At 42.7% G+C, this 16,240-nt stretch overlaps 1 protein-coding gene across 1 annotated transcript; it reads right to left on the bottom strand.

Annotated features, from left to right (window-relative positions):
* Nucleotides 1-635: 635 nt before the first annotated feature.
* Nucleotides 636-10,525, bottom strand: plg (plasminogen). The gene is made up of 19 exons (XM_018742384.2): nt 10,415-10,525; nt 9,287-9,422; nt 8,563-8,669; nt 7,205-7,319; nt 6,884-7,023; nt 6,685-6,805; nt 5,914-6,032; nt 5,466-5,628; nt 5,136-5,260; nt 4,281-4,437; nt 3,958-4,187; nt 3,081-3,229; nt 2,742-2,835; nt 2,347-2,461; nt 2,165-2,239; nt 1,778-1,918; nt 1,590-1,696; nt 1,310-1,455; nt 636-986 (listed from the first exon to the last, which is right to left on the bottom strand). Exons 1-19 carry the CDS (start codon nt 10,461-10,463, stop codon nt 825-827), a joined length of 2,451 nt encoding a protein of 816 aa, XP_018597900.1. The 5' UTR covers nt 10,464-10,525; the 3' UTR covers nt 636-824.
* Nucleotides 10,526-16,240: the final 5,715 nt, after the last annotated feature.

The following is a 16,240-nucleotide window of genomic DNA, read 5'->3' as shown; positions in this document are numbered from 1 at the left end:
CACACACACATTTTCAGAACCGCTTGTCCCTGACGGGGTCACGGGGAACCGGAGCCTAACCCGGCAACACAGGGCGGAAGGCCGGAGGGGGAGGGGACACACCCAGGACGGGACGCCAGTCCGTCGCAAGGCACCCCAAGCGGGATTCGAACCCCAGACCCAGCAGAGAGCAGGACTGCGGTCCAACCCACTGCGCCACCGCACCCCCTACCTATATATATATATATATATATATATATATATATATATATATATGTGTGTGTGTGTGTGTATGTTCCTGCTGCAATTTTTGATCTGTGACCCTAGATTAAGTAAGGTATAGTGTATTTTCAATTAACTTTATTTAATTCATTCACCAGGGTACTCTTGTGCAAAAGGTCAAATTTAGTCTAAAACATGGTAGATATGGATTGACTCCTAACCTTTGAAAAGCTGATGTCTCTGATAAACAGAATCTCTCCTTGTTCTAGTGCCAAAGTCATAATCAAAGGAGGGGCAACTAAACTGTATGAGAAAGGAGGTATGACATGGAATCCATTCCACTGAAATTAAAAAGAAAAAACCCTGTTAACACTTCCTCCCCAGTACTGTGTACTGCATCCTTTGTCACAAGGGTCCCAAGGACATGAGTCATCTTTAAGGTGAATTGCTAAATTTATTGTTTCACAGCACTGCAGCAAAGTAGGGTATTGTGTGCAATTACTTTAAAGCACTTCTCACTGGGTGCTGATTCACCATTGTTTTCAGTAAATGAGAACATTTCATAGAACATAAAAACCAAATATCTCTTTAGATCATTTAACAACTTCTTCTCATGGAGCAAGTCAGTTCTTTCTGATTGTTTCGTCAATCCAGTCGATGAACTTGGAGACCCGGGTGTAGACCCCAGGCTTCATGGCGTTGGCACAGCCCAGTCCCCACGACGTCACTCCCTGAAGGACAAACGAGTCTTTCTCGGAGCAGACAAGAGGTCCCCCGCTGTCACCCTGGAGGGAGTAGATCAGAATTATGATCAGAGTTATGATCAGAGGTCATCATAACTCAAGTGTCATAGGCATCTTCATTACTGGACAGTTTTGGTTTGCAAGAAAATGGTCCGTAATGTTCTCTAACTTTTATCCAAAGTGGCGCATTTGTACAGCTAGATTTTACTGTAGTAATTTTATGAAGGTACTTTGCATATGGACCCATTTCTGACAATCCAGCCAATAGCCGTCCAGCTACTTAAGTATCTTTAACCACCATCTCTCCTGACTTCTCGCTTTCGTTTCTATGTGTACAATACTAACTTGCAGTGCTATCTACTCACCTGGCAGCTATCTGTACCTCCCTCGATATTCCCTGCACACATCTCGTGGTCCTTCACCCTGCCAAACAGGTAGGATGGGCGGTTGCACACTTTGTTTTCGATGACCGGTAATCCCGTCTCCTTCAGGAGGCCTTCCCCTCCAGTGCCTGCAAGCACAACATCAGTTTTTGAACTATATCATTCTTACTTTTGCAAAATGTAACCCAGTGAGGTCCTCCTTGGCACTTTTCTGGGGTGCCTGAACTGAAGTTAATCTAACAGTTTTGAAATATCTGCATACCTTGAGTTTCACCCCAGCCAGTCACATAGCACTCTTTTCCACTTGGGACGATGTAGTCTTTCTCTGGCAAGCATACAGGCTGCACCTGGTCGGTGATGGTGGCAGGCCTGAAACCAGATGGTCACGTATGAGCCTCCGTTTTCGTCATTCCTGAATTTCATTGAGTGAGAATTTGACAATTGCCTTACCTCTCTAACTTGAGCAATGCAATATCAGTTCCGGAGGGTCCCAAGATGAGGTTCTCAAGGTTCAGTATCTGTTTGGAAGGCTCGCTTGCTACTTCTTTGTGAATCCCGAGATACACCTTGTAAGCACTAGGCCTCTTTGACCTGTAATGTACAAGGGTAACCAAAAACATATAGCGGTTATTTTATGTTATTTCAGTTATGATGTTTCCTGTAACTAAAGGTGTGTTCATACAGGATTATTTGGCCCATGAATGGACTTATTACAGAACCTCTCTGATGCCCACCTCCACTTAAAACATGGTTAAGTCTAAAGAGTTGCTTGGAACTATTTTATAGGCCATATGTTAATTTAAAAAAATGCTTTTGTTTCAGGATTTCTGCTCTCACCTCTCTAGACAATGGGCTGCTGTCAAAACCCACTGCGGTTTGATCAGTGTTCCACCACAGAAGTGTAGGCCCGAACTGACACAAACAAAGAGAAAGGCAGGACAGACACAAGTATGGTTTGTATGCGTAGCCATGCCAGTGGGTTGGATACACTTGGTTAAATTGGAGTTGAGATATGTTACCTGGTCCGAAGGCTGATCTGCCAAGGCCACGAGTGAGGTGTGGAGGTGCACCCGCCCACAATTCGGCCAAGGCACCGTCGTGGCTTTACCTTAGGCTGTCCGCACTTCACTGTGGCTGTTGGGTATCAAAAGACACCAATCAGTGCTGTTTAGCCAAAAAAATCCAAATGTGTAGGCCAAAGAGCATCAAGGAGCACTTTGTAGACTGTTTCCAAAAGAAAGAACTGACCCACTACTACCACAGAGTTACTACTATTGTCTTACCACATCTTACAGTTAAATACAGTAGTACTAGTTCATACCTTGCAAAGACTATCACTACTGATGTTCAGCAATATTTTTAGGGGAGCCATGTGATTCTTTTCAAGAGGCTTTCGTTCAAAAATCCTCCTTACCGCAGTCTGGAATGTTGCAGTAATCCCACTTTTTATTTGGATCCATTGTGTAGCACCACGGTCCATTCACATCATTATCTGGGTTTCTGCATTGCTGATCAGAAGAACACAGATTTCATGTCACTGGACATTCATTTTATTGTAAATCCCAGGAGAGTCCAAAAAACATGTCCTTCCTTGACCTTCTTTAAATATGAACACATGTACCTAGAAATCACTGCTGTTTGCTTAGTGAAGTCCATTTCACTGAGGAGAAACTGGTAAATTGGTTAATAGAACATGAGCTGATGTGCTTCAACTGGTACTACGGTAAACACCCAGTAACCACATCTGACTCACATTGGACTCCAGGCCTTTGGTTGGATGGGTCTCGGGGGTGAAGCTAGCATGTTGGTGGGGGCTCATAGCACTCCAGGCCTGGCAGGTCACCCCTGTAGCGGTCATGGATGTGAGACCCCTGTAGCTTTCCCCATTGCCACTCTTGCAGTCTGGAGGGAAAGTGCACTGTCATTATGGGGGTTTATTTGACTGAGCTCAACTTTAATGACCATGATACCGAGGTTCAAGATTGGTGGGGAAACCTTCATGTAACTGTGAGACATTGACACAGTTATGTTTATTAATTTTTTTTTTTATCAGTTATTTGAACATCAAATATTCTTAAAATTTTGCACTGAAGTAATGGACACAAGGTTAGTAAACTCTTATATCCTTCATATATGCAATACTTTTAATTGAGTAGAGTTTAATTTGAAAAATTGAAATGACTTAAACTTTAAGAAAGAGATGTATATCCCCTGAGATTTAAAACCAGTCAATATTTGCAGGATTTAACTGATTCTCTCCAACAAATCATATTAAATCTGGCCTTTTGATGCTTGGGAGGTGTCAGGAATTTTATTTTATATTTATTTTAAAGTGCATGTGTGTATATATTTATTTATTTTATGGCTGTGGGACAGGGGGCGCACTGCCTTAAACCCCTCACTAAATGAATCTGCCTACACCGCTCTTCAGACACTTCATAGAGTAAATCCCACAACCCAGTAAGAGATACAATATGAAAGTCAAAAAAGAAAGAAAAGCTGTGATCAGAACAGAAATAAAACAGAACAATAAAAACAACTGCATTAAAGTCAAACTCATGGATTTACTTCAGAGCACTGTCTATAACCCAAAAGGACAGGGTTTTGATGTCTGGCATAATACACTTTACCTTCTTCTCTAGCCTGGCCCCCAGTGGGCTTTGAGGTTGGGGTTGGAGCCGGGGCTGGTGCTGCCGCTGCAGCCTGAGTGGGCATAATGACTGGAACAATTGCCTCCACCACTGTCTCCTCCCGGCATTTCTCCACCTTGCAATACTCCCAGCGGACCGAGGGATCTGTGGTGAAGCACCAGGGGGCGCGGTCTCCATCTGGGTTCCGGCACAGGTTCCTCCTCAAGTCTCTGTGAATTTGAGGAAGGAAACGCCAGGGTGTTCATTGCCAACTATCTGGACACAGAAATGCACGCCACAAACTGATTCATGTCATGCCATACGCTTTCGGGTAGTTCTGTGGGGTCTTTCTGTGGGAGTGGGGCAGCATGGAGGTCCAGAACTGGCACTTCTTCCCACTGATTGTCTCCGATGTGACTCCGCGGTACGTTGTCCCATTTCCTTCATAGCAGTCAGTTGTCGGTGCTATGACTGGTTCAACTGGCACATACACAGATTGAGATTTTTGTCAGCCTGAACTTGTCAGTGCTGTTCTGAACACATAGCCAACTCCAGAATTATAGTGCTTAACCCAGAAATTAATACCTTTTTCAAAACTTTTCAGTAGCTATACCTCTTAGTCATAATGTGGTGTGTAAGTAAATACTATGGAAAACTTCACTTTAAAACAAGTTGAAGCCTTCCACTTGGGTAATGCTTTACGTAAATGCTGAAGATACATGTCCAGTGTATAGGACTTCCAAGGACAGATGACTTGTTAGACTGTCTAGGTAAGACACATTACATCACAACCCTTGATCACCACGGGCAAGTCTCACTGGAGATGACATCCAGAATTGCCTTTTGCACACCTTTTGGTTTGTTTCAGTTCACGGTTATGCCATTTGGATAACATTAAGTCCCAGCAACATCCGAACACCTTTTGAATACAAAGCCAATCGGCTGTGAGGATTTCTCTACAGCATAGCAGGATGATGTAGCTGTTCCAGCTGCTACGTTGACCAAACTTTTGGCTCATTTAAGAGCATTTTCAGTAGAATCAAGGAGGTAAGACTCACTCTAAACTTCTGAAGTATGTCTGATCAATCCATTGCTATTCCTTTCTGTCTCAGATACTAACCACTAATACTAATCAGCGTCAAATGGCGGTTGAAGATACAAGTCAAGTCATAGCTTACTTGGGCTTGGCTCATCCCCACAACTTGGCACCTTGCAGTACTCCCACCGGGTATCTGGGTCAGTGGTGTAACACCAGGGCATCCGCTCATTGTCTGGATTTCGACAATAGTTCAAGGTGAGGCCCCTGTGAAGAAAACACACATTCTGCACTAAAGGACATTCCTTTTTCCAAGGATGGACTATATCAATATCTGTGTCATGTAGTTGGTCACATTCTTTACTAAAATGTCTAACATTCTACCTTGCTGTTTTGACATCTGAGTATTAAATAGTTTGGTTACCAAGATTTTTGTACAACACGTTGATGTCAACTGCACCACATGTCTTACTTGCAGGGGTAGTTTTCTGGGGTTCTGCTGTGCTTGTGGGGTGTCTGACTGGACCACATCTGGCAAGCTTTCCCTGACTCTGTCACAGCCACGATACCCCTGTAGGCACCGCCTTCTCCTGTAGCACAGGTGAGCTCCTCTTCAGCTGGTGGTGGTGCTGAGGCTAAAGAGTAAAGTGAAAGAGTCAAACCAGTGTCTGATCTACTACAAGTAGAAAATCTTAAGCCTGCCAACAACCTCTAGTAGATGTTTCCAACAAAGTCCGAAACTTCTCTTAAAGCTCTCCCCACAGCCATCCAGTGTCTTGCTTTAGTTTTATGTGGTGCTTTTATTTTCTGAAGTAATCATAACCTATTTCAGCACAACGTCACCTCTTAGTCTGGGTCACTCCATTAAGCAGTTCCATCTCTACCCTGATCAACCCAAACCCATGTTCCCCTGGACTCACTGCACCGTGGGATGTTGCAGAAGTCCCAGCGCTTGCTGGGGTTCGTGGTGAAACACCAGGGCCGAGGTTCTCCATCTGGGTTTCGGCAGTAGTTCTCTTCTAGGTATTTCTCCGGTAACCTGCCAGGTCAAGGCACATGGGCAAGCATGACCCCCTGATTTCAGTTGTAGCTCCTTGGTGTCCTCAGACCTCCAACTTAGGCATATATTTTCGTCTACCTCTGGCTCATTTTCACTACCTTGGTCTACAAGAAATAGTACATTACTGATAAATTGTTTTGAAGATGAAAATGATTTTACTAATGTTTCTAATGCTGACTTACATCAGCTAAAATTTATTCTTTTTCTATTTCCATAAACTTGTATATGAATGGACAAACTGAGGTACTCAGATTACTCAACACCCTGCTGCCTCCTACTGCTCATCTGGCAGCATGACTCCATACACTACAGTCTACAGTTTACAGCCCATGTCCTGTGTATTTATTGTCTTGTACTCATCTAACACTGTTGTGTCTTTGCACTTTATGTAGTCCTGCGTACTGTTCTGTGTTGCATCATGGTCTCCGGAGAAATGGCATTTCGTTCCACTGTATACAAGCTGTATAGAGGAATGACGATAAAAACCACTTAAACTTGAAAATATATTGAACATAGTTCTAATAGAATCCCAAGTCTGAGTCAAATTAAATCTCAACATGTTTGACAAACCCAGAGAATGCAGAATTTCTCCTGTACAGGTAAGCAAGACCGAGAGGACTCTGTCCCTTACACTTCAGGGATGTATCCATGTGAATGAGGCTTCTGGGAGTCCCAGCGTTGGCAGGTGAAGCCATTTTCTGTCTGGGAGGTCTTTCCCCGGTAGTCCTCTCCACTGCAGTGCATGCACTCCTCTGTGGAGCAATCAGAAGACAATAAGACTCAACAGGTAGAAGCATGATTAAGGATCTGAAGAACAGCTCTTCCACTACCGCTGCAGTCCTGAATATTGCAGTGCTCCCATCGAGTTTGCAGGTCTGTCGTGTAGCACCAGGGCCCATTGCTGTCTCCATCGGGGTTTCTGCAGAAATTGTGCTCCAGATCGGCATTCGGGTGAGTTTTGGGTGTAGTACTGCAAATAAGTTGCAAAGATGGCGTCAGTGCTGTTGAATATCCACATCACCACAGAATTAATTAATCATCTCACATGACTGCATTCTGATTCTCAGAAGCAAACCTTTAGACTGTCCTTTGCAAGATGATATGCTGTGTTTTTGTTCCAGAAAAGTAGAAAATAAGTAGTGAATTCATACTTGGGCTTATGTGGGTAGTTTGAACTCCATTTCTGGCACGTCTTTCCGGATTTTGTTGTGGAGATTGACCCCCTGTAATCAGTTCCAATGCTGTTTTTGCACTCTTTCAAAAACTCTGAAAAAAATTTGTGCCAGATTAATTTACTCGGACACAAATACACAGTTCTGCTCATAACATCACAAGGACAGAATTAGCCATGCACAGTTTGAAATGTTGATATACATTCTTCTGATAATTAAATGCTAATTACTCTTCTTAGGCGCCATTCTTGAATGAAATATATATTTTTTTACTATATTGCTGCTTTTACCAGTTGAACGTTAAAAGTAAAAACCAAACATCGTCACTGTCCAGCACGAGAGAAATGCACATTTGGCCAATCAGCCTTTGCCCTTTGAAACAACATGAACTGTTTTACAAACAAGACTGGGTAACTCTGAGGACACCGAGCCAGAGTTTTTAGAGTCTTTGAGGTATTACACCACATGGGGCTGGACTGACACCTTGGTGTTTTCTACACTTGCAGTTCCTGAGTGGCCAAAGGTATTTGTTCAGTGTGTTTTGCCTCTGTTTACCAAAGAACCACAGTCAATGTGAGATCTGGAACAATCAAATATTAACCGACGGGAAGAAAACTGCAAAAGACGATATATTCACTGGTACTCACCAACATGAAGTAAGGTCAACAGATTAGTTAAATCTGGTGTTTCGTCTACTATGTCTGTTTAACCTCTCTCTGCTGCCAAAAATTAAAAAAAAAAATTGCTACATTGTGATATATACTAACCCTAATTCGCTAACAATAATTTCCACTTGCGAAGAGTTGACTGAAAAAAAGATTTTGCTGGTCGAAATAAAATTCGACTTTACTTTTAACGTCCTTTCTTAGGCTGGGAAAGGGAAAGCAGGTACTGTGGTATTTAAGACTTAAGATTTGCACTGGGAGGACCCATATACCCATATTCTTACCTTGATCAAGGTACTAACCCTAAAGTGATACAATAAAAATAACCTAGCTGTAAAAATGGCTAAATCATTGTAAACATTTTTGTGTAAAAACCTAATGTTGCAAATTGCAGTGGTAGCAAATGAGTAAATAATCATGTTGCTTAAATTAAAGTATGATAGATGGCTAAAAAATTTTGCATTTGAAACTTCTTGTCTTGATATTAGTTGCAATTAATGTTATATGGCTTTACAATTATTTTGGTGTCTTCAACAGAAGCCTGTCACAGCAAAAGCAACTGGAGGAGAAGCTGAGTGAGCTTGATACAGTATTAAGAGGTACAATTAGGGTAGAATGCCCAAGACCATGATGGCCATCATCATCTCCTCCAGTTTGCGGGTCCATACTGACCTTTCTGTTCATACAAGGCTGTGCTTATTCGTCGGATGATTGTATCAATTTTTGAGTTTGTTGGTAGGGTCAAACATTCTTGATCCTTCTGAACGTACATGAAGGACCTGAAAAACAATATCAAACGCAACAAAGTAAATTCTGAAAGTACTAATAACATTGTCAAGTAGCTTATCTACATTATTGTTCCCTATTTCAGATTTTAATGTCTCTTGGAGACCCACCATCTGATGTGCTGTGAAGTAATGCTCAAGCTGACTGTGTTAACCATATCTGCTTGCGTTAATGATCTCAGTTCTTATATTTGTTATCTAGTTACCGTATCCATTAAAAAACCTCTGCCAAACAAATAAAAACACAGATTCAAGCAGTCATGTATTCCCAATTAATCGTGTACTCATAGTAGTGTATTCTATGACAGATAAATTTGTTTATGTCAATCTCCAAAAAAAAAAAATTCACAAAAATCCATAGGGAAATTCTGCAGCCCATCTTCTTTTATCTTACTGCAAACATTCAATTTCCATTTAAAAATCATTAACGTGTTAATGAACTGATGCTAAGAGCAAATTGTATTAATTGCCACATATCTCCATGTCTAATGCTCCGTTCCCTTAAAATGTGGTCATTCACAACAGCTTGCATCTTGTATATTAAATCAGTGCACTATTTTACACTGTAGCAGTGCAGTACGAGTGGAAAAAGCCATACACTTCTTGCATACCTGCAAGTGAAAGATTTTTCATCGTTACACTTCAGGGCACAATCCAGGTCTGTTGGCACAGCGTACAGTCTTTTAGTAAGGGAAAAAATCCATGCCCCCTCCGTCTTGCTGTAGTCATCCAGAACACTGGCGGTCGCTAAAGGAGGCAGGCAAACACCCACACGGTTACGCAGCCGGCCACACAGAGGGCTGCTGTGCCAAACAACACGGCGCTTCTCCTGATTTCATAACTTGGAAATTCTGAATGTTTGCAACATATGATGTATGTAATGACTCCTTCAGTCTAAGAGAGAGTAAAATTTGAGGGGTTTGGTGAAATTAAGTGGCATCTGTTAATTTAGTTGGTAACCCACTACTACACAGTAGGCCTTGACCTTGAGCCCAGGAACGCAGCTAAAAAAGTAAACACAACATTGTGTCCAAAGTTCTGTTTCTGATAAAAAATGCTAGTCAGTGAGACTAAAAGATTATTAATGATCATTTATTCATTTGGCTGAGGCTTTTCTCTGAGGCAACTTACAATGACAGGTTTGCATACTAAGCTACTTACAATGATTTCACTGTTTATACAGCAGGGTAATTTTTACTGTATCAGCTCAGGGTGAGTACCTTGATCAAGGGTGCAGTAGTGTAAGCATGGATAAAAAGATAATATGGAGCTCCATCAGTATGTGTTTCTTTAACTGTGTGACTTCAGGAGATACAGTGATTAAAGCTGGTGCCTTCCAAGCTGGAGGTTGCTGTGGGTTCAAATCCCACATTAGCAGCTTGGATCAGTGTATTTGCTATGAATTGATACAGTAGCACCAAGCTCTGTAAATGGTAAATTATGGTCAAGTTTATTATCTGTCATTGGAAGTTGCCTTGTACAGAAGCTTCAGCTGTGTAAGAGCTAATCATAAGAGCGTGATGTGATGAAGAAATCATTACACTTTAATTTTTTGGCATAAATTAGTGCTTTTCTTGTAAACAAGTTTATAGAATTACTTTCTAATGAAAGTTTTACAGATATTTAATTTCACAATTCATTTATCCAACTGGAAAGCCTTACCTGTGAATATGTTTCTGAATAAGTCATTTTTTTAAAAATAATTTTTAAAAATCTTTTGCTGCTATGGTCTGTCTTACCTGTGGACAGCAGGGAGCAAAGGAAAAAGGCCGTTTTGTGCGTGATCATGTCGAGAAGCTACAACCAGCGTGTGCCCGCATCTCAGTGTGATCGGGGCCTTTATGGGCCAACTTTGGTGGACAAACAGAGATAATGTCCATCAGTCAATCATTGCCTCAACAAGGACGAGGGACACAGGTCAAACCTGCTTTCCCAATGGCACTCGCAACAAAATATACACACAAATACATATATGTACACTTTCATACATCATGACTATTACCTTTTACCGCAGATTGTTGACAAGGTCTGTGGTTGTCAGCTTCTGTCATCATAAAACAGAACTGAAACATTCACAAACACTCTCATTTTAAAAGTTAAAATAAATCACTTCCAATTTTGATCAGCCCAAGATCGATAATCAGATTAATTTTTAACTAAAGAAAACCAAACTGGTCTTCTGCAAGAGTGGCTCAACCGTGGTATAATTCCGAAGCACCAGCTGCTGCAAATATAATTTGAGCATATTATTCAGTTTGAACTCTTGTTACCTAAGTTGATATCACTATGAAAATTTAAATGATGGCCGAGAATTTTTAAATTCAGGTTATAAAAGAGTGGCTTTTTTTTTAGCTTTACAGTTACTCATGTAAAACACTGTATATTTAAGCCTGTTGAACTGTGTGAAACATCACTGTCTGTACAGAGTCCAAGAAAACCACACTGTTTTGGCAACAGAACAGTTAGTATCAGTATGGTGCGGATACTGGTTACGGGCTGTAATCAGAGGGTTGCTGGTTCAAGTTTCACTCCTGCTCTTGCTGTAGTACACTGATGGTGGTATTTAAGGTGCATTACTGCAGTAAAATACCAGCCTGTATAAGCAGGCCAATTGCTACAGGTCTCTTGGGTCTTAAGTCGATGAAAATAATAAAGCTGTTTCTGTTCAGAAGCGGCTCTCCCGCCAGTTGCTGTAAAATAAAAACAGAAAGCTGGTAGTCTGGTTATTAATCGCTTGTTGGTGTGTAACACATCACTTAGGGGGGGGCGAAGGAAAAGAACGCATACTGAGTTGTACATGTATTGAAAGAGTACCGATATGATACTCTGACACCCCACCAGTACCTTTGTGATGCTTTCTTACTCTAGTCATACCCTTCTAATATGCAGGTTGACACCCTGCTGATGTCCAGGTAATACTGTGAAGGTATTCTGGTGATACTTTGATGCCATGGAGATACCCTGGTAACACACAGATGATACCTGGGCAATACCCTGATGATACCCACAGATACCCTAATAATGTCCAAGTGATACCCTGGTGATGCCTCAGTAACGCCCTGATGATCCCCTGATGATACCATCATACTCTGTAGATACCCTGGAGATACCCTGGTGATACCTACGCAAATCATTTACACAAACATGGCATTAAAACAAATTCTGCACAATAAAAATAAACATATAGTGGGACTGATGACATTTCAAAGGGTGACTCGTGCGTGCCGGAGGTGTGAGGAGAGCGCTTTTGTTGACGGAGTTACAGTAACTATTGGCGACCGACAAACAGCGAGACTTAAGGACAAACTCGGTAAGACTCTGCGCCTCGTCTTAATAATAATAATAATAATAATAATAATAATAATAATCTTCCAAGGGAGATAAACTTTACAAGACCCGCGTGTTTTCTCCGCAATCAATCCCTGGCAGAAAAGAAAGAAAGCCGGTTTTTACATTTGATTAAAATCGTTCGCATTTCGTTCGAAAGTTCCCGCAATTTTGCTGCAACTCGAGCGAAACCGCAACTGTCGAGATGTTACTCTTGTGGTTTTATTGCTGATGAAAACATGTCCGTGGTGGATTTCCATTTCTCAAGAGTGACTGCAGCTTGGTGTGTGCAGATACTGTGGTTACCGTGGTTACCATGGTAGTGGTGCTGAGACCCCGTTCGAAAATCTCATTTTACAAAAAGCTTTGATTAATTGAGGACGAACAGTAAAAATGTCTTTTTATGCTTATTAACAGACTCTCCTCCATCTTCTCACTGAGATCTTTCCATAAAAAAAAAGATCTTTCCTTCACAGAGAGTTGGAAGATCATGATGGAAAGGGGAAGAACGGAAAGTGGGACGAAAGACAAAGTGTCCATCGGAGTCAAGTCCCACTGTGTGCTCTGAACAAAGTGAGAATGTCTGCAGAGATCCCTGAGATCGCCAAGGACAAGGACAGCTTCTCCACGCAGTGGACATCAGCCTCAGAGCTTCAGTCAGGGTTGGACCGGCGTGGGCCGAGTGCCGCTGTCCAGCCTCAGTGGGTCCATCCTCAAGGTGTCCATCCTCAGTGTGTGTTGCCCGGGGCTCGCAGTGGTGGGCCGAGCAGTATGCAGCATCAAGGTGCTCCTGAAAATCCCTGTTCAGATGCACACAGCTCAGAGTTCCAGGTGCTTCCAACCCTGAATCCCCACGAGGAGACCAATGAAGATGTCTTTGTCCATGGCACCCAGGGCACGTCACCTCCCGCAGCAGTGTCTCAGGTTAGCGAAGTTCCCTTTGCCACACATGGCCCTTGTTGTGTGCAGCTTAAGCACTGGAACTTGTTGGTTTTACTGTATCCCATTCAACAGGTTATTTAAGGGTCCTGAACGAGTGGCATCAGTAATAACAGTTGAGATGTAAGGTGGTGCAGTGGATAGTACTTGAACCTCACAGTTCTTGAACTGTTGGGTAGGCTGTGGATTTGAATCCTACTCAGTGTTTGTGTCGAGTTTGCATGTTCTCCCCATGTTTGCGTTGCCTTCCTCTGGGTGCTCTGGTTTCCTCCCACAATGCAAAAATGTGTTTCAGGTTAACTGGAAACTCTTAATTACCTTGCGTGAGTAAGTGTGTGTATGATTGCCCTGGAATGGATGGGAACCCTGTCCACAGTGCACCCTGTCTCATGCCCTGTTTTTCTGGGATAGGCTCCAAACTATGGTGACCCTGCACTGGAAAAGCAGAGATTGATAACAGATGTCTGAATTAAAAGAGAGATTAAAAACAAGTTTGGGGGAAAGCTACAACAGAAGGAGTGGAAACTAAACTCCTAAAACTCATCAATGAGGAAAAAGTCTGAGAACTCAAGGACCAGCTGGCAGCCCCACCCATCTTGGGGACATGAATTTAGTTCTTTTCACAGAAGCAGAGAAAACTCCTCGTGTTGTGTGATCAGGATACACATTGGTCCATTCACACACAGACAAATGTTCTGAGCACTAATTTTATTTACTCCACTAAAAGGGCCGAGACGGACTAGCGTCCCGTCCTGGGTGTGTCCCCTCCCTCTCCAGCCTTGCTCCCCGTGTTGCTGGGTTAGGCTCCGGCTTGCCGCGACCCCACTCGGGACGAGCGGCTTTAACCAATGTGTGTGTGTGTGTGTGTGTGTGTGTGTGTGTGTGTGTGTAAAAGAGCTAACAGGAGTCCCCTCTTAGAACATGCGATATCTGGTGAATCATTCCAGCAACATGCATTGTAACACGAACGCACACACTGCTGAACAGTTATCTTAATGTCGATACTCTAATAATAATCATGGTGATCCACACAAGATAGACAGCGATATTCAGATTGCCTGTCCACTCCCTCTTAGAGCCCGGCTCCCGTGGAGCAGTCGACACAGTGGCACGTGGAGCAGCTCCGCCGAGTGCTGTTGGAGCAGAGCAGACTCTTGGCACTCATCAACCCAGGTAGGTGTGACATCACCCCACTGAGTCTGGAGGACTTTTAATAATTGCATAACAGAAACATTGGTGCGTGTAACTGCTGTCTCTGATTTAATTGCACCAAAGCACTCTGCAACATTAGATTTGTATACTAAGACACTTAGAATTATTTACCCATTTGTACAACACGGTAACTTCCAGTGCATCACTTAAGGATGAGTAGCTTGATCTAGGGCACTACAGCAGGAACAGGGGTTTGAACTTGAGTTGTTTGGTTGCAAGGTGACAGCTCCAACCATGACGGCACCTGCTGCCCTGTCTGTGCTCCTTGTTTCACCCCACATCTCTGCTCGTTTGGTAAACTGACTCATAACCTTGATCACAAGCGTTTCAACTGTGACTCATTTTTCATCTCCGGATCACACTGAATTTACAGTAAAAGATTGCATGTGTCACTCCATAGTTCATTTTCGATACAGATAACAGGTAAAATTCAGGTTCCAAAGACACTTTCCCATGATCCCGTTGTCATCTATGACTCCACAACAGCTAAATGAACCATTGAAACATCACAGGAGATAATCATAGGGCCTGTAAAAGGCTAGATTCTGCGGACATTAATTCTCTTAAATGTCTACATTCAGTTACATCTTCTTCTAAAGTGGATTTCACTGTTGAATTTCTGATGTAATTAAAATGTACAGGATGCTACTCAAATGCGATTGATGGCTGTGGAGAAACAGGTTTCGGGTATAGCGTCAGATTCAGAATATGGGATAAAACACAGATCTTTCCAGAATTTCAACACAACAGCACATCCAGTATTTGTTTTTATACCAAATACACAAACAAAGCAAGATTTCAATTGACAGCTGGGACATGAAGTGGCTGCTCCTCTTTTGTCAGTCAATGCTAAGGTGGCAGTTGATATATATACTCATATATGTATGTATACATATATATTGTATGTATGTATGGTGTCAATAGAAAGATGCAGAATCGCCATTAATTGGCTTTGTTCCCCTTGGCTGTTGTCAGTTTTGGGAATTGCAGGCTTTGGCAAGTCAGCAGCCTGGCGGAAAAGAATCTGCAAGGAAATTCAACAGGGATGATCCTCCTTATTCATTTACATTCACTTATTTAGCAGACACTCTTCTCCAAAGCGACTTCTAATGAACTCTATGTAGTGTTATCAGCCAACACACCTTACCTTACTCACCAAGGTGACTTATACTGCTAGATACACTACTTACAATGGGCCACTCACCCATACACCTGTGGAACATACTCTCTCTGTCACTCACACACGCTGGGTGAACCTGAACAGCATGTCTTTGGAGTGTGGGAGGAAACCCACACAGATACAAGGAGAACATGCAAACTCCACACAGACTGAGCAGAGACTGAACCAAAGTCCTCTCGCACCACCCAGGCGCTGGGAGACAGCAGCACTACTTGCTGTGCCACCATACCGACCGCATTTATGTCTCTGACACCTTTTCTTCTTGTAACTTGCGTAGTATTTGATTTTGCAGTTATTTATCCATTTTTACAGGTGGGTCATTTTTACTGTGTTCATTCAAGGTCATTACCCTGGATAACGATACTGCAGCAGGGGGACTCAAACGAGGGACCATCAGATTACTTATAGTAACCCGAAACACTAGATTTCCTTCCGTCCCACTGCCACAGTTTTACTCTGAAACTCTACCCACAGAACTTCAGGATCCAAAGAAAACTTGTTTTGCGCTTTGTGTCCCTTTACTTTCCATGTAACCTGAAAGAGAAGAGCAAAGAATTTCTGACTCATGGGCTCTGACGTTGATTTTCTAAGTAAAAACAACACAAACTATTCAGGTGGACCCCCTTTCAAACATGTCCTTCTTGGCTGCAGGTTTGGTCTTACCCCCCGACCTCCAGTTACAGTCAGCTGGCTGTCCCCAGGTACCACTTCCTGTCCCAGATGCTCCAGGTGTTGAAGGTCTGAATTCCAAAGAGGACCCCACCTGCCCTCTGGACACTGTATCCCCCCTTCCACCAGGAGTTGGACACTGCCCTGAAGAAGCAGCTGTCAGTCCTGTTGCAAGTAATCTTCCAACAGGTAAGGGCTCAGCCTGCACACCTGGTGAACCAAAGCCACACACACAGTC

Source organism: Scleropages formosus, chromosome 1 (assembly GCF_900964775.1).
Source record: "Scleropages formosus chromosome 1, fSclFor1.1, whole genome shotgun sequence".
NCBI classification, from domain to species: Eukaryota; Metazoa; Chordata; class Actinopteri; order Osteoglossiformes; family Osteoglossidae; genus Scleropages; species Scleropages formosus.
This window is presented reverse-complemented; position numbering and strand designations above follow the sequence as displayed.